The sequence below is a fragment of the Cygnus olor genome, chromosome Z, assembly GCF_009769625.2.
Source record: "Cygnus olor isolate bCygOlo1 chromosome Z, bCygOlo1.pri.v2, whole genome shotgun sequence".
NCBI lineage: Eukaryota > Metazoa > Chordata > Aves > Anseriformes > Anatidae > Cygnus > Cygnus olor.
Window position 1 is genome coordinate 76,649,069 of NC_049198.1, and position 25,413 is coordinate 76,674,481.

The 25,413-nt window shown below is 36.0% G+C and overlaps 1 protein-coding gene across 1 annotated transcript in view; it reads left to right on the forward strand.

The window, feature by feature from the left end:
• Positions 1-25,413, forward strand: part of RASA1 (RAS p21 protein activator 1) — a 63,454-nt gene that overhangs the window by 30,215 nt on the left and 7,826 nt on the right. Inside the window, exons 9-21 of the mRNA XM_040540623.1 lie at positions 5,037-5,115; positions 7,842-7,962; positions 9,652-9,808; positions 12,260-12,347; positions 13,164-13,241; positions 14,974-15,131; positions 15,433-15,509; positions 19,239-19,411; positions 19,600-19,759; positions 19,931-20,073; positions 20,867-20,982; positions 22,229-22,315; positions 25,138-25,205. Of these exons, the coding sequence (XP_040396557.1) occupies positions 5,037-5,115; positions 7,842-7,962; positions 9,652-9,808; positions 12,260-12,347; positions 13,164-13,241; positions 14,974-15,131; positions 15,433-15,509; positions 19,239-19,411; positions 19,600-19,759; positions 19,931-20,073; positions 20,867-20,982; positions 22,229-22,315; positions 25,138-25,205 (1,505 nt within the window). The remainder of the gene's footprint in view (positions 1-5,036; positions 5,116-7,841; positions 7,963-9,651; positions 9,809-12,259; positions 12,348-13,163; positions 13,242-14,973; positions 15,132-15,432; positions 15,510-19,238; positions 19,412-19,599; positions 19,760-19,930; positions 20,074-20,866; positions 20,983-22,228; positions 22,316-25,137; positions 25,206-25,413) is intronic.

Consider the following 25,413-nt stretch of genomic DNA (forward strand, 5'->3'; position numbering starts at 1 on the left):
TTATTAGGATGATGGTAGGCCAGAAGCCCTTGCCATTGGTGATGTAAAACTAGTTCGCAAATTAGTGGAAGTCAAATTAGTCTCAAATGGTTTTGCAGCATTAGATAGTACACCTTCAGAAAGTTTTACAGCATTAAGTTATTACTTCAGAAAATTAATTTCCCAATGCTGAATTCACTTAAAGTGTGTATATAAAATACATTTATCAAAGGAGGATTCTTTCCCCCAGAATATCTTTTGTGGCTTATCTAAAAATTTGGTGTTTGTCCTCAAGTTGAAAATTTTGGCTTAAGGAAGTGCTGTTCTTTGTTTAAATGCATGTTTGGTTCCAGTAGTCGAACCTTTTCTATATTAAGCTGTTTCATTAGGTGTTTGCAAGGTATCTCTTTTAAATTCTGATGCTACTATTACACTACATCTTTAAAAAAAAATCCTTGGCAGTAAAGTTGTTTTTAAATATTATTCTCTTGCAGTTTTGGTAATTGTAACCAGCGTGAAAAAATTAGGTAGAATAAAACCAATCTGCTGTTAATTTGCACAGGATTGTTTACACTTCAGTTCTCAAATTATAGTCCAAGATTTTTCGTACAAAAGATATGGTCTAAAGAATACTAAGGAAACTTAAAACAAAGTAAGTTTTATTTCTCAGGTAGTTTAAATGTCCAGACATGGGACTGGAAGTCTGATGCCCTCCACATGCAATAGTATTTCTCCTTGTATTTCAGATGCGAGACAAAGTTGTTCTGGGTGATCGTGGGGAAAATGGTGCTGTGTGCATCTCAGTAATCTAGTACTGTGCTGCATAGGTAGACTGTTTCTTCCATTAACCTTATTCTTTTCCATGTGCTCCCACTACTCTGTAGGTAAATTTCTCAGATTTTTTATAAGTTAATATGATTAATAGCCTGTAGTTGCAGTCTGTTGTGAAGAGGTGGCTTTCATTATTTCATTATCTTAATGTCAGCTCTACGTAATAGCCAATCTGGAGTCTTTTACCTGGCCACTTGAGGCTCAAAATATATAGCATATGTATGGTGTTTGTATTGGAGGAATTATTTTGACTATATAATGAAATCATATTTTCCCATGAACTTAGGAAACAATGTAGCATTTGTGATCTTCATGTTTATTCCATGGATACCAAGTTTCTCTGTTAGTCACCTTTTTACATTTTGATGGAAAAACTGGCAAAGACAATTCTTTGTGCCTGTACTGAGTTTGGCTGGGATGAAGTTAATTTTCTTCACAGGAGCCAGTATGGTGCTGTGATTGGGATTTGTAATTAAAACCGTGTCGGTAAGACCACCACCATTTAGGCTTTTGCTGGGTGGTGCTTGCACTGCATTGAGGCTTTCTCTGTTTCCCAGAGACACAAATTGATCAAAGAGATGCTCAGCAATAAAAACTGGAAGGGGTGTTTGCTCTTCCATGGTGGCTGTTGGTCAGAGTCTGTGTGGGCATCTGCCTGCTTTGTGAAAGGTGGTGAGTGATGGCCCTTGCATCATTGCGCCTTTCCCTCCACCTGCCCCTTCCCTCTCCACCTTTTCACTTAATAAAATCTCTTTGTATCGACCCACAAGTTTTCTAAAGTTTGCATTTCATGTTTCTCACATTCTCTGCTGTCCTGTGGAGGGCAGGGAATGAGCAGGTACTGTTTGGTGTCTAGCTGCTGGCTGTGTTCAGCCCTCCACAGTCCTTTTAGCATCCCTCTCTTCCTCCTCTTGAGTTTTTCTTGCTGAGCACAACATCAGATGGTGCGGAATATCCTTCTGGTCCATTTGGGTCAGCTGTCCTGGCTGTGTCCTCTCCCAGCTTCTCGACCGCCCCGGCCCACTTGGTGAGGGGGTGGGTAGAGTTGGAAACAAGTAAAACCTCAACACGGCAGCTATTGGTCAGCAATAGCCAAAACATTGTTTTGTTATCACCATGGCTTTATAGTCGCAAATCCGAAACACCACACCGTTCAGGCTGCAGTGAAGAAAAAAGTGAATCTGTCCCAGCCAGACCTAGCACAGTGGTGATCTTACTGAGTGTCGTGAGCTCTCAACTGTAAAATCTGCAATTATCGGCATACAGCAACGCCGTCCTGAATTTGCCTGATCTTACCTCAGAAGCTGGGCAGAGGCAGGTCAGTTGTTTCTTGGGGTTGGAGACCTTGGGGGGAATACTGTGTGCAGGTACTGTAGCCTGCCATCAGAGGTCCAGGGGGCTGGAGCATCTGATGTGTATCAGGAGAAACTGAGGAAGCTTGGGCTTACTTTAACCTTGAGAAGAGAAAGCATCTTACCTGAGTGCAAAAGTAGCTGGGGAGGGAGCTAAGAAGGCAGAGCCAGGCACTTCTTAGAAATGCCTGGTGACAGGACAAGAGGCAGTGGGCACAAAAGGAAATACAGGAAATTCTGTTTAAATGTATGAAGAGGTTCTTTTACTGCAAGGGTGATTGAACACAGGGACATGTTGCCCAGAAAGTTGTGGAGTCTGCACTCTTGGAGATGCTACCCAAGGTCCAGAGCAACCTGCCGTAATTGACCCTGCTGTGATCTAGGGGGGTTCAACTGGGTGATCTCCAGAAGTGCCTTCTGTGTGCAGCAATTCTGTGGAAAACTTGCATATGCCTCACAGTTTTTGTGGGTTTGTTTGTTTTAAAAGACACTGATGTTTCAGTTCTGATTTTAGAACCTGTGGTAGGAGATGCATACCAGGCCATTTCTTCTGTCCTCTCCATCTGCCTTCTTTGCTAAATTCAGCCTACATAACAGCTTTCAAAGGCAGACAAATAAAAAAAAAAAGTGATACTAAGGTTTTGTTTGTTTCTAGTGATTGTACTGCAAAGAAGTGTTAACCCAGCAGTTTATAGAGGGAATTTAGTTTTCAAGTTATCTTTAATATAACAGACAAGATTATTTGAAAATTTAATAGCTGATTGGAAGACGTTTTTGTTTCCAATTGAGGAATTAAATCTGCATTTTGATAGGCTAAACAATATGGCTCTAACATGTTCATTCTTTTTCTTTATAATTTAACAATGTGTAGAATGCTGTTGCTTCTGCTTTCTGGATTCTTTATTATTTGAAATGTCTGTGGTTGGAAAATCTTGAGTCAATTCACCCTTTAAATAAATAAATAAATAAGATATTGCTCATGGTGGTCAGATGCTTTTAAAATTATCCAGGTAGCCAAGATCTGAGGAACCTGACAAGCCCTATGCTCTGTGTTCTAAAAATCACTAAAGTAACTGTAATGTATTATTGAAATCATCTTTATTTCTGTATATTAAACCAAGTTTAAGGATATTTTTTAATCCTTGCTTATTTATACCTTCCTTCATGTGTTTTGTGTAAGGTTTTTGTTGCTCTTAGACATTGAGAAGGGTTATGATTCCTTTTTTCCTGTCCCTTAGATTAGTTTTGTGGTCAGTCTGATTTCAAGCTTGACTTCTCACACATTAGATAGCTCTGATCATTTGTTAAGTCATGCTTCTAGTCTTGCCTGGAGATACCTGGTATCTTTGTGTGTTTGCAGTGTTCAGTATGTTCAGCCGTTTGAGCTGCACTAGTGTTGAAGCAATATACTGATGACCACCTGAATTGAGTTCACTCCAGGGAGCAGAGGGCTAGGAATGAAGTCCTTAATCACTCCATTAAGGCATAAAATACTAGTGTATATGGCACACTAACTACAGAATGAGTTCTCAAATACAGCTGAATTTATTCTTCAGCCCATTTTATGAAATTGGAAGAAATTAGGCACTTGCTTTCTATGTTGAGGAACTCCTGGCAGCATTTTTAACCAAGGAAGGAGAGAAGACATTGATAGTCAAGGTATTCTTGATCTGATGAATAAGAAAAAATATTGAATGCTGTTTTATTTATACCAAGATGTTGGCAGCAGCTATTTTACATGACAGATACCAAATCATTTTATGCAGTGTGGTAAACTTTAAATTTTTATGGAGAAAATGATACACCAGTTGTATCTCAATAAAAATTACAATTATTTCATTTGAATAATACTCAGAGAAATTGAAGTCATTTTGCAAGGCTGAAAACTAAAATTTTGTGTGGAACAATTCATTATTTTATCAAGTGTGCACTAATTCATTGCTTTAGAAGAAAGGAAGGTGCGTTAAGATGTCTTACTGTTTTATTTAAATGTTTTTGAGTTTATTTATACTGTATCATATCTTTTCTGTTTTGGACATAGCTGTATCCAATTGTAATAGGTCAAAAATCTCTTCACTGTGCTTTGGTTATATTTGCACAAATTGCAAACTATGAAGTGAGAAATCACATTCAGTTTATTTCTACTTAGTTTTTTTTTTCAGGTTGATATTTTGTGTATGAATGATTCATTTGTATTGGTGTTCATGTTACTGTTCTTTATTACAGTGTAAATTTCAGTTAATTTAAAAATAAGTTTAAGCAACTCATTTACCTCGAATTTCAGCTTGTGTATGTCAGTTTGTCTCCTGAGCCTTCCAAAATGTAATCTGAACCTAATAATTAAGATGCAGGCTTCCCTGTAGAGGAGTGCTACTGATTGTGTATTTAATTTAACATGAAAACTTAGTGATTTCCAAATATAATCTGCATGATCTGTTACAACCCTTTTCTATTTTCTGTTCTTCCCTTCCTAGGAAGAAATTGCTTTACAGAGTATATTATCAACCATTCCCCCTTGCCTGTTTACTCTAGGACTTTGAAAGCTATTATCAATGAACTAGCAATTTTCAGCTTAGTTGGAGAGCTAGTAAAGCACATGTGCTATTTGAGTATGGAAAAAAATATCCTTGTTTGGCATTTTAAGCAACTAAACAAATCTGCAGAGTTTATACTTAAGACATTATGAATTCAATTTTGTGATTTTTTTCCTCAATGTTAGCAAATTCTCATTGCTGCAAATGAGATTTTGATGTTTAGCACTTGATTTTATTAAAAAATGTTGATGAATTGCTGTGATTTGTATGGAAAAGCAGTTCTCAGACAGGAAAAACTAACCAGTTTAACATTTAAATGCTGTTTTTCTTTCTGGAACAGTATTGCTGACATCATTGAGCACTACAGAAAAGAACAGATTGTTGAAGGATATTACCTTAAAGATCCTGTTCCAATGCAGGTAAGATTTCGTTTCTGAGCATTTGGTGAAGATACTGACCTCCTCCTCCTCATCATCAAGTCTGTTTATAATACAGGAACTGAATTAAAGCAGAGATATCAATGATATTTAAACAGCATCATCTCTGATTTTGTTTTTTTCAGCTGGTATGTTTCTTTTGTTTTTTTCCTCATGTGCATTCACTTATCAAAGGCAGGCTTGCAGTCAGCAGAGAGTAATAGTAGGATCCATCAGTGCTCCAAGGTGTTCATCCTCTGCTTTGTGCCCCAGCTCTGGTTCCTGGCTGAGCAGTGCTGTGCTTTAACCCCTTGTGTTAGGAGGAAACCACAGCACTCTCCAGTCTTTTGTGCCTGGGGTTTTTCTTCTGCTGGAAGAAACTTGTATGTGCAGAAAATCTTGAGTTGCAGGGTTTATTCTGGAACACTCTTGCCCCATCACAGAAGTTCATCCTTTCCTGTATTCTCACTAAGCCAAGCATATCAAAGCCAATATTGTCTCATACCATTCATTCTCATAGTTGCCCTGCTGTTACTAATTCTGGTGCAAGATTATCTTTCTTGAATGTGATGGGCCAGAACAGCCATGTCATTAGAAATGCCCTTTTTCTGTGAGAAGTACTTAACAGAAATATCATTGAATATTATGTATCATTTGCTGTGGTAGATTGGCTCTGGGGTGCAGATAAGCACCCTCAGTGCTGTTATTCACTTTCTCTCCTACGAGATGGGGGAAAAGACTAGGAAGACACAACTAGAAAGTACACAGACAAAAAAAAAACCCTCCTGGGTTGAGAGAACTTATTAATGAAGGAACAAGGTGGGAAAACAAACAAAACAAAACCAAAACCAAACAAAAAACAGTAACTGCAGTGTAAAGGCAATTGCTTGCAGTATCTGAGCACTGGTCACCCTGGAAGACAAACCACCCTAGTTTTAATGCGACTTAAATCTTTATTATATGGCATGCAGCGTCCCTTTGGTTAGCTGAGGCGTTCTGTTCTAGCTATGCCCACTCCCAGCTTCGTGCTGTTTCCCAGTCTGTTTGCTGCTTGAGCAGAGTGAAAAACAGAGAAGTCCTTGGTGCTGTGCAAACACTGCTTAGCAATAGACAAAACACTGGTGCATCATCAGAGCTGTTTTAGCCACAAATGCAAAACTGTACCATATGAACTGCTATGAAAATAAAGAACTGTCCCCACCAAAGCCAATACATTGTCATAGCTACGTTCTGTTTATAGCTCAGTCATCCTGTAAATGACTCAGGCATTCAGATTTCTCATCTATTTCTCATCTTCTAGTGGTAAGTATCAACAAATGCAACTTTTATGTTGCATTAGTAGCCTTACATCTTATTATTTCCATCTTCCCTGTGTTGCTGATTGTCTTGTGTCACTGATACTCCCCAATGCAAATGTGAATTTGGAGACTGATCCTTGAAGGCTTTGCTAGTAACTTTCCTCATGCTCCATAACTCCTTTTGGACCATGGTAGTAATTGTATTCATTTTAGTTTTTTGCATATGCACTTAGAGTTCCTTTACTAATAATTTTCTCTGCTCTGACTAATCTTCTGCGTAAGACTTCTGAATAATTTAAAATAACATAAAGTAATGTTTGTGAGTTTTCTTTGTTTAAAAATTTAGTGACTGGTAGTTAATTTTTAGGTTCGGCCATGTATTACCTCCCTTCCACATGCTGCCGTGCTCTGTGTTTTTGAAGAAAAAAAGTTGGGAAGTTTTGATTACTGTTAGTGTGAATCTCATGGGACTTCCTCAATACGGAGGTCTCTAAAAAGCCTTGGTCACTAGATCTGTTTTGTGCTCTGTTCCTTGAATAGTTATGTTACAGAGACTATCTTGTTCATAAGCATCTGGATGTTGTTTCCATTACAGGTCCTGTAATTCCTGTTAGTATTACCAAAATATTTTTCATCTTGCCTTTGTTATGCTGTTCAGAACCATAATTTTACAGATAGGCAGGAAGAAAAGTAGAAATTCAATATCGAGCCAGTTCATTTATCGCTTTTTATCTCAACGCTGTTCTCACTGCTTGACAGTCTTGTTTTTCATATTTTCTTATGGTGCAAGGCTTTTTGCTGATCAGCTTACTAGGTAAGGTCAAACTTAGCTTGGCTTTTGGCCATTCCCATTTGTTAACTTTTCCAGATCTTACAATTTTCAGTGTGATTTATCCTTTTTCTGTCTCATGTTTCTGCTTTCTTCTGTTGTATTCTATTAGAGTTCTATCCAGTTAGAACACGTGAATTTTAATGAGGTAAATGAGGTAAATGAGGCTCTGTGCAACTCTGTGGGCATGTCAGTTTTAACTGAGATGTTGCTTCAGAGTTTGTCCCTGATTACTCTGTCTAAAAAGCCTTGATAGAAGACAGGTGCTAGATAAATCTCTTACGACTTCCATAAATTTTACAGAAATCACTGTGAAACATGCTGCTTTCTACTTAATGGGAAATATACACAGATGTTACCTTATAAAAGCTGGTCTGTATTGATAACTTTTATCATGACTCTGGTCTAATAATTCCACAGAAAATAGTTGTATCACATTTCCAGCAAGGGTATATTATTAAAAATTAATGCATTTTAATAAAGCAATGTAGAGAACAGTATTAAAGATTTGGTAATAAGACGATATTGGTTGCAGCCTCAGTATGTGATTTTTTTTTAATGGTTGATTCTGAGCCTAAAATATTTTCTTCCTTGTTTACTAGCATCAAGAGCAAGTGCTTAATGATACGGTGGATGGAAAAGAAATCTACAACACAATTCGTCGCAAAACAAAGGATGCTTTTTATAAAAATATTGTCAAAAAAGGCTATCTTTTGAAAAAAAGTGAGTTCTGTATACTTTTTTTTTTAAACAGACCTGGGTACACATTAGAATTTAGTATATAATACTGGTGCTAGAAAGAAAATTGAAGTGGGCAAAATGTTGTAGAATGCGTGTAAACAGTGTTAAAGTTTCTTTCCTTGACTTGCATATGCATGGAAATAGATAATACACAAAACTATAGGCAGTGTGAAAATATTGATTGGGAGTTTTTTGTTGTAAAAAAAAAATATCAGAATACAGTACTAAAACTAGGCACCTTTGTCAAAGTTAGCTTTCAGACTTGTTAAATAAGATGCATTTTCATGAAAAATATTCATATTTTATACAGAGCTCAAAAAATTCTTGCAGACATAAGAGCTAGAATAGTACAAATCAATTCAATTCTACAGCTGTTCCGTTATTCCGAGTTAGGTTATATATTTTAAATTAAAAAAAAATATTTTAAACTTACAAGATATATAGCAACATTTTTGGGTATCCAACAGTGATACCACCACCATAATGTACAATTAAAGGATTAGAAGTAGACTGATTCATGTTATTTTATATGCCTGAGGAATTGCCGCTGGGCAAGTCTTCAAAGTTCTGGAGCAGCTACTACCTTGCAAAGTGTTTATTTCTACTTTTTTTTTTTTTAATCAACTGTAATGGAAACAAAAAAAACAGTAACAAAAATTTTTGCAGATGATGGAGACTGTAGCTAAAAGGATAATTTATAGATAGTAATGTAGATAGCAAGCAAAAAGTGAGAAAAAAGTATGAAGTTAAATATTGCCAAATAAAAGAAAAAAGCACAAAATCATAAATCTTAAAAACAGAACAAGGAAAACATCTATTGAGAAGTTTAATTCTGAGGGAAGCTATACAGGGATGTGGCAGAGTGAGGAATTGGATGGGAATGAAGAGAAGAAGTTTAGTTAAATGGGATAATGATACACTTTAAAAGTGCAAACAGGATTACTGAGCAGGTGTAGAACAAATGTAATGAAATCACTCTTCATCCAGCAGACAGTGTGTGGTAACTGGATGTTAGTCATCTTTTCAAACACAATACTAGTACTCATTCATCAAAGCCTGTGGTGGATTTGTGATGATCAAAGCATAATGTTAAAGCTGAATATTTTTGGTAAAACACAAACTTATGTGTGACTCATAAGAATTAGTTCCAGAAAGTTCTTATCTATTGAAGTTCAGAGAATGTTTTCTTTGAAACAAGGGGAACTAGCCAAATTATTGCAGATAGGTGTGTTAAGATACTATTACAAATTGGTCAAAGTTCATGAATAATTTTCTCATGTCAAGAGTCTGTTTCTTAATTAAAATTGTTGTAATAAATGAGATCACAGCATCAGGATATTATTTGTAAGCTATATACATACAGACTTTCCTGCTGATACAAACCCATTGTCCAGGCAGCTCATATGCACTTCCTTAATCCTGTTGAAACCAGTGAAAATGTTTAGAGACCCTTTTGCAATTGCACCTGAATTATGACAGGGGTCTAGATTTAGCTACATGTTGCATAAAATTGAGTATATATACTGATAATATACCTGGTGTGATTAGCTATATATTGTTATTCTGTTTGGAGTTTGACAAAAGCTTACCACGCTGTTCCATTATCTTAATTTACAAAATTTCCATTTTCTTTAGAATACTATATTAACTTTTTGCTTTACTTTTCTACAGGTAAAGGAAAAAGATGGAAAAACTTGTACTTTATATTAGAGGGAAACGATGCCCAGCTTATTTATTTTGAAAGTGAAAAGCGAGCCACGAAACCCAAAGGACTAATAGACCTTAGTGTGTGTTCTGTCTATGGAGTACATGACAGTTTGTTTGGCAGGTGGGATGCTGGCTTTTGGTTCTTGTATGTGCAGCAGGAGAAATGACTGCTCATTTGAAGCATGTACAATGTATGTGCAATATGTTGCCAGGGAGCAGATCGCTCTGGCTTGCCTTGTGACTTTTGGTTCATACTCAGTTGCTAGCAAGAGTTTATAAACAACTTGTAGTTAAAACTTCAGTATTAAGTATTAAAGCTGTATTGTGAAATGAGGTGTGATAATGATTCAAGCTTTTGCATTATTGAATATTGAGTGTAATAATTGCTCAGTGTTTCATCTTCTGTGCATTAGAAATTGTGAGTGAATGCTTAGGGTTTTAATCCTTTTGAACCAAGAATTGACAAGGTCAAGAATTTTTGTCAATTCCAAAAGATCTACATTTCTTTGATAGGCAGTCAAAAGCTAACTTGGTTAAGTAGAGTTTGTAAGTGATTTTGTATTTGAGAATGAGTACTTCTGTTAGATCAGACCAACTCTGAAAGTAAGTTACTTCATATAAGTCAACATCCTTATAAATTATTTTTTCAAAAAATTATCCTCAGAGATAATTTTCACATCAAGTCTTATTTACTGTAATACTTAGATATAAGTCCACTGACCTCTATTTAGAGCTATATACAAGAAGCATGAACGCTTACTCCTAGAAGTGTCAGATTAAAAATAAATAAATAGAAATTCTGGTAAACCCTTGTGTTACTATTTAATCAAAGTGATTTGTAGCCAATTTAATGTGATTTTTTGCAAAAACAACAACAACAAAAAAAACACCCTTGAACATATATGTTTAAAATTAGTGGTGTTTCTTAAGCTGCAAAGATTTTGCTCCACCAGACTTTTTCACTCTTAAATTCTAAAAACCCATGAAACTAATGGAATGAGGAGCATAGATATTTATGAAGTGTACCAGAATAGACATTAAAAAAACAAAACAAAACAAAAAAACACTACTACTGAAATGTTCCTCATGCGAGTTGGCAATTACGAAGGAAGCTTTGTTGTACATTTTAAAGAAAGGGAAGTTTGTTTAATGATGACCTTTTCTTAAGCAGCTTGCAAAAAGCCTTGTGCTGTTTTAAAATGAAGTTGGAGAGTCAGTGGTACTAAATGTGGGTAGAAGAAGATGCATGGTTGCATCACCTCAGGAAGCTGATAATAAGGAACTGTAGCTGAGATAAAGTTCCTCCTATACTTTAAGTAGCTGGTATTAGGAGAAGGAAAAAAATAAAAGAAGAAAAATAATACAAACCCTTCTTTTATCATTTTCTCAGAAGTACACTGAAGTCTGTAGTTTTGTTTGTTTCTTTGGGGACAGTGAGTTAAGTAGCCCTAGGTCTGGTTACTTCCTGCTCTCCCCCATCCTTCTGTGGCATGGAGACAAAATGCCATGTCGGCATTTCTCCAGGCACTGAAGTGGATGGAGGAACTGAAGACTGACATTCCATTGCAAATGAAGTAAGATCCTCCCGTAATGCCGTGTTTATGGACAGCTAAATTTGTTTGAACATAACGTGGAAGGTTGTAAATGAAGCGTGCGCTTGAAATAGCTTATAATTTAACAACATAAAAGATTTTTGACAAATTAATGGAGGTATAAAAAGCAGAAGAGAAACCATGATTATTTAAGGCTTTAGAGGTTTGTATCACGTACATCAGATGAGTAGTGTGTGATCCAATACACATTTTATTAGTTTTGAGACCTGTGGGACACAGGATATAGAGGATTCCTTATGTTAGTATTGTTTTCTGAACTCCCAAAAGAACAAATCCTGAACTTGTCATTAATTGTGGGAACTAATGCTGAACTTCTGCTTGTTTTAAAAAGCCTGTGGGAATAGTCCTCATCCCAGATAGTTCCCAGATGCTTGTTTTTTGCCTAGACTAAAAGTCAGTAGACATGCATATTCAATATGAAACATTTTAGAAATTTCTTAATGCTCAAAACCAAACTAGCTGTACTGAAACATGATTTTCTTAAAATGACATGATGTGTTCAAACCAAAATGCAGTTTTGAAACATGGGAGAAGTTTTGTTGTTGCAGTCCATCCTGCCTCCATGGGTGCTGTTGCTAGAGTTGTGCCCCCGCCCCCGAATTGATGCCATGTTCAATGCTCCTTTCAGACAATCAGCAGAAAAATATTAGTCCAGTGTAAATGTAATTTTGGTATATTAGAATGGGTCAGCTGGAAGGGACCTTCAGAGATCATCCAATCCATCTGCCTGACCAGTTCAGGGCTGACCAGAAGCTAAAGCACAGTACTGAGGGCATTGTCCAAATGCCTCTTGGACACCGACAGGCTCGGGGCACCCAGCACTTCGCTAGGAAGCCTGTTGCGGTGTCTGGCCACCCTCAGTGTAAAGAAATGCTTCCGATGTCCAGTCTGAGATTAATAAGGTGTCTGTCAATATTATGAAGATTAATAAAACATTTTTTGTTTTGTTTATCTTTAAGGCCAAACTGTTTTCAGATAGTAGTTCAGCACTTTAGTGAAGAGCATTACATCTTTTACTTTGCAGGCGAAACTCCAGAACAAGCACAGGTGAGAGCTTTTGTTGGTAAATACAATTTTAAAAGTGATTTGTTTGCCTTGCAGTGTTCAATGATACCACCCTTCTGTAGTAGGAAGCAAGTATACCACAAATAGATAGTGGTTAAGTCTATATTAGCAGGTGTTACAATGCAGTAGTAGGAGATACATGAAGGAAACTACTGCTTAGAATCCAGCACCTGCCTGTTTTTTTTTTTGTTTGTTTGTTTGTTTTGTTTTGTTTTTTTGTTTGTTTGTTTTTAGTTCGTACGGGTTCAGGTGCCATGGACTGAACTTCCATTATGTTGTTTAATGTTTTTTGGAGAACATTTCTTCTGGTATAATTCAGTACAGAAAAATATGTATGGTATACTTCTTGTTGTTTAATGCTTTTGTAGTTTTTGGTTGAAGTATACAAGTGCTATGACTGGAATACAGAAATACTGGAGAGAAATATCAGAACTATTTGTCTTGTTAACTGTTATTTTCTCTGAAGCAAACAAGTTTTGCTTCATTTTATATGCCCTTTGTAATCTAATGTAATACTACTAGCCTGGAAAATTTGTAAAAGTCACGCTGTATACATCTCATTAGCAATGCTTGATATTTCCAAAAGACAAAATGGTTTAGATTTGCAAATTCTTTTTGGATTTGCTCTTTAAAGATAAGAATTTTGCTTTAACAAATTTGAATACTTTGGAATTACGTAAAACGTTAAGCTAGGGGAATACTTAAGATATTCAACATATCTTTTTAGATGTCTAGTCCATTGCAAGAATCTCTGTCTGACTTTGTTTCATTACACTATTCTACATCCTTCTCTCTTAGGACTGGATGAAAGCTCTGCAGATGTTTTGCAGTTTAAGAAAAACCAGTCCAGGAACATCAAATAAACGTCTACGTCAGGTGAAGCTGTATAGATACTATGGGGTTTTTAGGGAAAAGGGAGGGGGAGTGTTTTGTCTCCTTGTGAAACGAAACTGATAAATCTGAGAATTTTCCTTTTGACAAATTCTGCATGTACTTGCTTTTCTTTTTGGAGTTATGCAGAACCATAATCATTTCAACTTTGCTATAATACATGTATATGTAAAGACAAAGTGTTTTTAAGGAATCTGCAGATGCTATGCTAAGTATTACTGTCTGACCTCATTTGAGTAAAAGTGTAAAGAAGTCAGCATTCATATCACCTTAATTCTTTAGATTCTCCGCATTCGAGGAGCTTACAAGAAATTGGCAGACTTACGTCACGTATAAACAAAATGCTTGTTTAACTATTCATTTTTAGTAGCAAATGCATGCTGATCTGTTCTTGTGGCTTAGTATCTGACATGAAAGTGCTGTCATGGCCAGAATTTCTTACAGATGTAGATGACAAATAGTCATAAATGACTAAGTCTGTAACGATTGGAGAATAACAGGAAAATAATTCAAGAATGCCTGATAGTTTTGAATGCTAGAAACACCAAAAGTAATTATTTTAGCAGGCCGTGGAAAAAGAATTAGAATACAATGTTTTTCAGCACACACAGAATTACTCTGTAGTTAACATTAAGGAAGATTAAATGTTTCTGAAGTAAAGAACTAATTGAGTTCACAGATGAACTGGCAGGTGAAAACTGGGGGCTTGTTTAGTTTTTAGTTTTTGCAGTTTGCAAAAGCCAAACAAAGAGTGGCAATCTGAACTAATTCTGTTCTTCAAAAAACAAAATGTTTGTCTCCATACAGGAATAGAATAGGAAATAGGTAAAAATATGCGTGAGTCATGAAGATGAAAGATAAAAAATCACACACTTCTATTTCTATCCTAGAGAAATCAAGATGAAAGATAAAAAAATCACACACTTCTATTTCTATCCTAGAGAAATCATGTCAGGGAACTTAAACTTAAAAATGTGAAGAGAAAACAGATCAATTAGTTTGTATCTGCATGTTCTGCAGAGTGTAATGGAAAATAAAAGCCTGCTGGTGACTTTTATGGTGTAAGCTGTCTTCTAAGAGAATGTAAAGAAACTAACGTGAATTGTTACATAATTTTCTTGTACTGTCATTTGAAGTTTGTGGTGCTGAATATTTGAATTTACGTAGAATGTTGACCTGATCAAATATGGTGATTCCTGTATTTATTATATTTATTTGACATCAGCTGATATCAGTAGTTGTTTGAGTCAGATATGAATTACATCTGTTTCAGAAGTTTGTATGGTAGGAGGCAGTTCAAAATATTCTTCAAAGTAATTTTACATAATCTGTTAGGAAAGCACCAAATATGCTATTGTGTTTGGAATCATCCATCCATGGCTGTTACTCAAAGTGCCGGTTCTTGATTTCAGTAAAATTTTCTCTGCATACAACAGCTAGTATTTGCAAATCCTAATGTCTTGTGGGATGTGTTAAAACATATGGTGCCAGAGATTCGTTTTCAGTAATTATTTGATGTTACTGTTACTTTGTCACTGGTACCTCTCAAAATGTTGTTCCACTACATATGTTCTTTGCTCTCTGTCAGGAAATTATAGTTTGTATTCAGTATTTATACATTAATGTTACGCTTCCCCATGGAGGAAGAAAATTTATATTCATTTGTTACGTATTTCTGTTTTAGCAAAAATAAGTAAATCCTTTGTATTTTCTTTAGGTCAGCAGTCTTATTTTGCATGTAGAAGAAGCTCATACCCTCCCAGTAAAGCATTTTACTAATCCATATTGCAACATCTACCTGAACAGTGTCCAGGTAGCAAAAACACACATCAGGGAAGGGCAGAACCCTGTGTGGTCGGAAGAATTTGTTTTTGAGTAAGTCTCACTCTTCTTGAATTACTGAATTTCACTTGTAAGTTGCATTGCATTTAAGATTCTTAACACTCTATCTTCTATTGTGTATGCTTCTTAAAAAAGCTGTATGTGTGGTTATACAACTGTGAGATTTTAGCCATAAATGCATGGACAGAATTTTGTGTAGGCATCTAAATATCTTTGTTAATGTAAGTGTGTGTCTTTGGCTGTAAAAGAGAATTCAGGATTGGAATGAGTTTAGAATAAGATTAAATGCCAGCGAAGTATAGTATTAATTGAGGCTTTCTGTCTTTTCTCCTAGTGATCTTTCATCTGATATTAATAGATTTGAGATAAGTCTTAGTAACAAAACAAAGAAAAGTAAAGATCCAGATATATGTAAGTATTTTTCTGTAAAAGTTGCATATGTATTGCAGCAATGGATTCTTTGTGCAGTTTTCATTACTCTTGTAATTGTCACAAGAGAATTACGTACATTTTTACACTTAACCACATCACATGACTGTATTTGTATGTTTTGGATGTCTGTTACTGGGTTTGCATTAATGTTTTTTACAGCGAAAACTCCCATGTTTTTAGTAATAAAATGCACAGTAATCCAATCCTATGTATTTTGTGGCTTTCATAGTTCTTGTCTAGAATAGCTATTGTGTTACACGATGACTGTGCCTACCAAAAAGCAATAGGAAAAAGTCTGCTTTTTAAGTACTGTTTCACTGAGTTAATTTCTGTGATCTGTTTGAAGTATGAGTGTACGGAATTCTTTCTCATTTTACTTTTTTTTTTTTGTTTGCTTCTAATGAAAAAAGAAACGGAGGAAGAATGGTACTTTGATCAATTAAAAAGGAATAATAATTTTAAAAAAAATCACCACCTTCAGAGTCTCTGGAATAAAATTTGCTTTGTATTCTTTGTTTTACCTTATCTACATACTTTCATTGTACCGCCCCTGGGCTTAAACCTGAAGTTAACTCTGTATCACTTTGAATGGGAAAGAATTTATATTTTCTTCCACCTTCTGCAGGAGTTCACAAGAATTTACTCCTTTTTTTCTGTTACCTAGACAGCTGCTTTTTCAGCAGTTGTTTTGTTTCTATTCCAGCAATTTAATAGGAAGCTGGTAAGCCCAGAAAAGAAAGGGCTCAATCTGAAGAATATGTATTCTGAGCTCTTCTATATATATATATAAATATATATAAAAAAAAATATATATATATATAGTTCAAGTTTAGTTCCCTTCCCACAGTGTGTTTTAGGCTTTTTCTTCCATTCAAAGTATCTTGTTTGCTGATGTACTCATTCTGTAGCAGCATCAGCCCCCACCTCCTCCTCGATGTTCACACATCCTCAGCCTGTTTCAAGAATTTTTCCTTTCCACTGTGTTCAGACCTGTCTGTCTGAAAGCCTGGCAGAGTATTTGTAGTCTATTGCAATTGTTTTCAGTTTAAGTACATTGTGTTACTGGCCTGTTATTTATGCCTTGGTGTTAATTTTGTGATTTTTTCAGAGAAGAGATTTGTAGAGAAGAGATTGTAGCTGTGACCAAAGTAGGAGAATTACTACTCAGATTGAATGCTCTTGCAGAACCTCATTCAATTCCAAAACTTTGCCCTTCCTTTGATGCTAAAAATTCTTGCATACCTGGAGGAAAAAGATACATTTCTTTCTTCTGACAGGCAAAAGGGTTTTAGTTGCAGTTTTGAGCATGTGCTTGCACTGTTACTGTATTCATTTGAGCTAGAAAAGAAATTATCTAGCTACCTGAATGATTTGGTTAGTAAAACAAGAACCTTTATAAGGGTAGTTTGTGAATGGAATACTTAAGTAATTTTTTTTAAACTGTTTTTGGAGTTTGCTTCTCTCAGTCCAGATTGGGAAGATTGTGTTGACTTTGTATGCATCCAGCTGCCAGGGAGGTGATGGGTGCCTTATTGACAGAGTCGCTTGACTGCTCTTAGGTGCACTCTTAGTGCATAACTCAACCGTAATTTCATTTTGAGGAAAAAGGAAAAATTCAACTCAAGTTGAATTAACATGTATCTCAGCCTTATTAAATATTTGAAATAAATGGAGGGAAAAAATAAGCTAAAACAGACCTCACCTAACAGACCTAGATATCTTGCCTGAATAACTCCTGAACTTTCCAACAGCAAGATAACTAGTTGCTTTCATGAACATTCAGCTTTTCAACCAGTTACTAAATGTGGATTGCTTTGAAATGGGAGTCATGTGAGGCTGGTACTGTAATCTTCCCCAGTATTTGTTTAAGTCAGCTTTTCTGCTTGCTGCTTCTGCCATATAAAGCAGATTGAAGTCCTGAAAATCTGGTATGGGTCTCACTACTTTATTTCTTCCATCATAACGCACAGAAATAAATACTAAAATAAGAGCACGAAGGCTATTTCTTCAGTACTTTAAAATGATTCCTGAGCTCTCAAGTCTTTGACTTTGATGTTTATCTGTTACAAATAATCCATAATTATTTTAGTATTTTTGCTTTTAAAAATTATTTCAAGCATACAGGAATGATACTAAGCAATTTATTATTAATTCTGTTCATTTTCGCTTTATTTCTCTTAAGAAAGAGAAAATGGTAATTTGCATAAGGATTTGTTCAAGTGAATACATATAAATGTCTTAAAAAAGAAAAAGAGAAAACACAACAAAGCCATAGACTGCATTAGTGGACTCCATCTGCTGCTACTGAGAACTGGAATGCTTGGGTTTGATTAGAAAGCTGAAGCAGACTCTCAGGGCTCCACATAGGATTGAACTGGAGTGAGAGCTCTGGTTTGGTGTTTGTATTAGGTAGTTGGTTCATTTCAAATTAGTTAATGGTGAAAAAGAAACATTTTTGTAATGGAGGGGGTCAACACAGGCAGGCGAATCTGTAGAGCAAAATATTAGCTTATGTTTTTCCTTTCAGGCAGAGTTTTTATTTGCAGTAGTGCCACAGATTGTTTTTGAAGCTAGTAGTTCAGATTGTGCAACTGGCAGAAGAAAAAGAGTCACTGTGGTGCACACTTGTCAGTTCTGTGGCACTGGGAAGTCAGCCTACTAATGCTGGCTAGAGATTTGCTGCCTTCCCTCCCTAATTTCCAGGCAATATTACAGTTATGAATGCTACTATAGTAACAGGATAGAAAGAAACAATCAGATTATTCTAAATCTTGTATTTTACTGTCCCCATCGGTGAGAAGTTCGTGCCATACATTTGTGAGCCAAGCAAGAAAACACATTGCTTATTTGTGGGTGTATAGGAGCTTTGCTGGGAAGAAATATTCTAGGAAAGTTGATTGATATGATTGTGGTCCCATCCACACTGGTGATAAGTGACAGATGATGAATTGTTTTTGACACTGCTCAACTGACCTGAATGCATTATCTTATATCAGTTTATCAGCTCCAAAGAATGTGAAATAGGCAACTGGAATGTCCTGAATTCAGCATTATAAATATGATGTTATTCTGATCCAGTATCAAATGATAACCTGCTTGCACCTGTTGCAACACTGAGGTAGTAGAAAGTCTGCTGGAATTGTTGACAATTCCTGCAAGGCCATGTTGTGTATAGGCTTTGCAGAAATGTGAAAAATCAAAGACTGTTTGCTTGGCGGTATTTTAATGCGAGGAACTTAAGTAGTGTCACTATAATAATAAATAACAAAAAGTAACAGAGTGGTCAGGGAGCAGGCCTGATGGTGATACCGGCCCAAAGCTGGAAAAACAACAACAACACAGTAAATTCTGAACACTTTATAAGCTTTTATTTTGAGACTGCTACCAGGAATTACAGGGTAGCACTTTCTTTACCCTCTACATGGGTGTTAAAAAAGAAAATTATGTCAATATCTGAGTGTCATTTTTGATTGTATATTTATACATTACTTACAGAACGCCTTGTATTACTTCCACTTCAGTTTGCAGGAATCTTTTAAACCAATGAATAGAGAGAACTTGCTAATGTATTGATGGCAAAAGCCTTGGTTACTATTATTAATACTCTTGCTGAAATGAGATGGCATGTGACAAAAATACTGTTTTTTATTCTATACTAACACTTTTTTGCTGGTGATAACTTAACTGAAAAATGCTTTTTTCCTTAAGTGTTTATGCGTTGCCAGCTAAGCCGATTGCAAAAAGGACATGCAACAGATGAGTGGTTTCAACTCAGTTCCCATGTACCATTAAAGGGTATTGAGCCAGGATCTTTACGTGTTCGAGCACGGTATTCTATGGAGAAGATCATGCCAGAGGAGGAGTACAGTGAGTTTAAAGAGGTATAAATTGTTTAACTTTCCTTAGACCACCAGTCAAAACTCACTTTGTTATTTAAGACAGATTTCAGTAACACGGGCTGACATCATTATATTTATAGTGACATCTATTTCGCTATAGATATATGATGCCAATTTCTCCAAAACTGTTAGAAGTTTATGAATATTATAAAATTCTGTTTTTCTTTCAGCTTATACTCCAGAAAGAGCTTCATGTAGTCTATGCCTTATCACATGTTTGTGGACAGGACAGAACACTGTTGGCTGGCATTTTATTGAAGATTTTTCTTCATGAAAAGCTTGAGTCCTTGTTGTTACGAACACTAAATGACAGGGAAATAAGCATGGAAGGTATTGTACTTATTACACTAAAGTTTACTGAAACTGTGGGCGGGTAGGGAGGGAAGGGCTCTGGTGCCTTCTTTTTTCTTCTTTATTTACAACACACAGAAATGTAAACACCAATTATTTTCACCGTTCTTTATCTCCTTTTCTCAGCATTTCACTTTTTTTTTCTTTCAGATGAAGCTACTACCTTGTTTCGTGCCACCACTTTAGCAAGTACACTTATGGAGCAGTACATGAAAGCCACAGCAACACGTTTCGTTCACCATGCACTGAAAGACTCTATATTAAAGATAATGGAGAGCAAGCAGTCCTGTGAGGTGATACCTTGAACTATGTTTTTAAACATCTTGTTTTATTGACACAATTATCTACGGACTGTTAGACATTATGTTTGCATTAAATATTAGCTTTAGAGACATTTATCGATCTCTCCAAACTAAATTTAATTTACATGATTAACACAGGGACTGAATTCATTAAGTTTTTCTAGATGTTAGCTTGAGCAATATTCATAGTACTAATTTTTAAGTTTTTTAATTCACATTTATTTAAGTTACATTTTCTACAGAACAAAAATGTAGGTTGTTCTGCAGCAGTTACTCAATGGCCTGTCCTAAATAACTTCTAGTAAGCTCAAGATGTTGTAGAAGTCAGAACTTGCGGGATTGAACTAGACGATCTTTCAAGGTCCCTTCCAATCCCTAACATTCTGTGATTCTATTATGACTTTCAACTCCCTGATGTTAACAGCTTGTTACTGATCTTACAGTTTTTTTTTTAAATGACTCTCCTAAGTTCTGTGTTTTACTCTAGCTGAATTGTGGGAAAGGATGGGAGTCCTCAGTAATTTGAATTAAAAGATGCAAAAGGTCATGTAGATGGATAGTGTTGAATGAGCTATTAAAAGCATAGCATAGTAGAATTATTGCTTCTTCTCATGTGCTTGCTAGCCATTGAATCAGATTTTTGAGTTCTGTAGGAGTCTTGACATTTGTACAGCAGCAGAATATTTAATTTATTTTGAGGTAGTATTAAGTGTAATATTATAAAACTTATATAGGTAGCTCTAGTTAGGAGAGGAAGCTTAATCTTTTTCTTTTTTGGTTTTAGTTAAATCCTTCAAAACTAGAAAAAAATGAAGATGTAAACACTAATCTGGCACATTTACTCAGCATACTTTCAGAATTGGTGGAGAAAATATTCATGGCTGCAGAGATACTGCCTCCGTAAGTTGCAGTTTTCTGTTCAGATTTGCATTTGAAAATTCCTGTTTGGTGATTTATGTTGCACATTAAAATTGTTTTCTTACTGGTTCCTCTTCTGCCGATCAGTCACGAGACTAATGTCTTTAGGGTTGTTGTATGTACAGAGGAATATAGATGAATTAAAAAATAACCCTTTCTGAAATAAATAGTACTTTTTTTAGCAAAAGCCTTTGGCTAACACGTATGTGCTCTTCTTTGACGGAGAAGCTACTAGATCCAAGAGGACAGGGAAAGAAGAAGAATAAAAATAATCAGTATCATATTTCCTCAAAGAGGTAGAAGACAGTACAAGTTAGGAGACAGTTGTATGTTGTTGATTACAAATTCTTCCTAGTCCTCTTCCGCTGGGAAAGAAAAATGCAACTATTTACACCATACTCAAAATACAAGTGGGTAGTAGTAGAGTGATACCTGTTATGATTACTTCTGTCTAACAGGGATATGGAGAGATTAATTTTATTTCTCTTTTTCAAAATGCTAAAATAACTTGTGCTCATATTTTAGACTTGAACCATCTAATAAAGAGTGGATATTACTGTTTTCTTTCACTGTATCATTAGCTTTTAAAGTAAACAAAATCCTTGAATTTGAGCTGGCAGAGTAGCACAGAAGTGTTTAGTTTGTGGTAGCGCTGACAAGGTTAAAAGTTGCACTCCTTTTAATTATATTGTGCGGCTCCCAACACTGGTGAAAAATGACACAGTTTTCCGAGTTTTTGATGGAAGAGGAGTATTGCTGTGGTTGCTTAGACACTTCTAAAAACCTAACCCTTATTTATGGAAAGAAAAGTTGTTACTCAGTTAAAAAGAGCAAAGTTTTAAAAATAAAAAATCAAACCATCAAATTTGGTCTTTTTAAAAGATACTAAAGATTTTAAATACCTGCTTAAACAACAGGTCATAAATGGTTATAAAATGTTTAATGCTCATCTAAATTATCCCAGAATCTTATCTGCATGAATGGAATTATATATTAATGAAGGCCTTTCCCTGATTTGTAAGCCTTTTCAACATACAATTACAAATGGACTTTTTACAAATGTATGAACTTATAAGTTAACCCTTAAATTTAAAACTTATATCTAAATTATAAAATTAGAGCTGATAATAACTCTGCGTCAAGTAGGAGGTTGGATTATATCCTTTCTCAGCAACTTTTTTGATTTTCTGTGTTTAATGGAATGAGTAATTAGCTATTATTTTTGCAGGACATTGAGATATATTTATGGGTGCTTGCAGAAGTCTGTTCAAAGCAAGTGGCCAGCTAATACCACCATGAGAACCAGAGTTGTTAGGTAAGTTACTTGACGCTCTATGTTGAAAGTAATCTTCTAAAGTCTTGTTAATGATATGCTTCAGTGTGCTTATCTATTTTTCTTTCAGTGACAAAACTTTATAATACTACTTTAAATATTGCTATCTATGTAATTTATGATACTGAGGCATGATATCCCAATTAAGGATTAAGAGCTTGCTAGATTCTTAATCATGTTCATAGAACTTTGCCAGAGTAAGATGATGTAGTACAGAGGCCAGGATAGCTTTACTTAATAGTTTTAACTTCAAACTTACTTGCATTTTGTTAAGCTTTACAACTAAAATAATGATTCCCTTTTTCTTTCTGTGAAAGAAAAACTTCTCTTAAAGCAGTAGTTGACTTTTGTGAGGATAACTCACAAATACCTGTAGAGAGCAGTGACCTCTGAAGATTGCATTCTGGTCTCATGCCATCTGGGAAGACCATGCTTTACTGCCTAATTCTTACATAGTGTGTGTTGATTGCTGGAGAAATCTTACACAGGTTAAGATAAATACTCCTTAAAATGCAGACCCAACATGGTAAGGAATCTAACACCTTCTCATAAAGCCCATTGAACTGTCATTAGATTTCAGTGAAGTACAGTCTGGAATATATAGTTCTCTGCATCAGAGAAGGCTCCCAGTTGCTAGTGCTGTGTTGCTAGTGCTAATCACTCTTATCAACACTCTATGTTGTTTTCTGAAAACAAATAATTCTATATTGTGACAGTTTATGTCCATTTCTCTGCTCCCATCCGGCCATGTTGGAACATTCCCAAGCTCCTGTAAAAATGATGCAAGAGGACGCTCAACCTGGCTCCTCTGATCTCACACTGTGCACAAAAACTCCAATCTACATTTATAATCCAAAGCAATATTCAAGTTCTTCCTCAAACACCTTCCATTGCCAGTGCCGGTCCAACAAAAATGCCTGACAAAGATGTGATCTTGACAATGTTTTTCTAAATGTTACAGGCTTGAGGTTATCAGACACATCTATTTATTTATTTATTTCCTCCCAACATCTGGCAGTTGTACCAGTTGCTGAGGTTAGATTCCCTCCAGTGGGAGATTTTCAGAGGATTTGTCTTTGGGCCTTGTTTATCATTTCAACATTAAAAGCCACAGTTTATGTCATCCAGGGTGCCGTGCTGGATCTTACCCTTGAAATTAAGGCTGCCCATATTATGAGCCCCTCTTCTTTTGAGGGGCTAACACATTGCAGGCTGTAATGCAGGGCTGTAGAGCTCAGCAGTGGATATATAACATCTTTTTGTTCCAGCCCAGCTCCAGAGAAACATGTGGCTTTCCTTATGTGGACACAGCTCACATTTAGAGTTTTCTAGAGGTCTCCACCCAGTGCTATAAATATCGGGTCACTTTCTGGTGTGACCTTAGTCTTTACAAGTGGTACTTGTGACTTATCACTACAGTTTTGCAGCTTTTGGTGAAGACTGTCATGTTTTATTGCACTAATTATGGTGAACAAATGCTTGGAGTATTCAGAGACACGTGGACAGTTTTTAGATGTCTGGGTAGCTTCCCTGTTACTCAGACACTGCTGTCATTTCTCTCTGATTGTAAAAATCACATATAGATACTGACTCATTAATTTAGGCAAGGTAAGAAGCACCAAATCTTTTGGATCAGCAAGGTCCATCCTTTCTGATTGTACCTCAGTGGTCTTCAGCTTCAGACAGTTTTACAAAAAAAAAAAAAAAAAAAAAAGGTCGGTGTGTATGCCATGACTTCAAAATTATGTACTTCTTAATAGGTTTAAATTCACGTGATAGAATCTTATTTTGTCATGAAGGGTCAAGATTAGTGTTTTATCAATCCATAATTTGTTGTTCTTGGAGAAGAAAGAAGCTTCTTTATCGGTGTATGTAACAGGTGATGCTACATGCATACACCCAAGTAATACGAATATTACAGTCACTGTGGACTTAACAATAAGCAAAGCAGTGCAACATCCCATTCCTTCCTTTGTAAGTTAAGGCTTTGTTACTGCTGTAGTGAAGAACAGTCTGGTGGTAATGTCTAAGCAGTCCAAACAAAATGAAGGATGGCTTAGACTGTCTTAGCTGGTCTGTATGTCTCTTCCTTGTACAGCAGTTAGGCAGGATTGAGGTTGCCATGAGCTGGGTGTTTCCTACTTCTGCTATTAAGAAAGTTAGATTTTTGTCATGCTACTGAAGGTTGTTTTGACCTTCTGTTGAATGAGTTCCTAGCTCTGCAAACAGAATGCTTTTTCCAGCTTTCTAGATGGCAGCAATTACTTCTGGAAGGAAGGTAGATCGCTTACTATTTATTCTGCTGCTGCAACATGCTGTCATCAGGATATGGGTTGGCCTAAGCTGATCTAAGGCTGTGTTGCTGCCAAAAGAGAGGTTCCCTTCCGCCCACGCAGCCCTGCACTCTTTACATTGGTTGGCGTAGTGGGCGGCTGCAGGATGAACGCCCTCTGTAATGCACAGCAGAAAACCTCCGGAAGGTAGGAGAGCAGGGGCCTTTCCTTTCTGAAGTCAGCGTGGACTTCGACCAGCTTCAGTATGACTTTGCAGTTAAGTTCTTCCCAGGCAGTTTCAACCGTTCACCTTAATTGGGAAATCAATATGCCTGTTCTTTCGGTTTTTATCATAGTTGAAGTCATATCAAGGTTCCTAACTAACAAACACGTTCACAGAGTGCAGGCTAGTTGGTTGTTGTCTGTCTTAAGAAGATTTTCACACTAACTTGAATCCTTAAAGACTACACAGTTTTACATTACTTCTCTAATTTTATTATTGAACAAAATAAATTTTTCTTCCCATTTCAGTGGCTTTGTTTTTCTTCGACTGATTTGTCCTGCTATCCTGAACCCAAGGATGTTTAATATCATCTCAGGTGACTATATGCTTCAGATGAAATTCATACCTTGTATAGTAGTAGGCATGAGTTTAGTGTCTAATGTAGAAAATGAAGCTTTTTGAACAGTGTCCAAACTTGTGTTATCCACATCATTTATGAGTTCTCCCTAACAGTGAGCCTTTCACCCTCGAAGGTTACAAGGTGCTTGTGAAGAAAAAGTTTTTTTTGTGATTTTTTTTTGTGA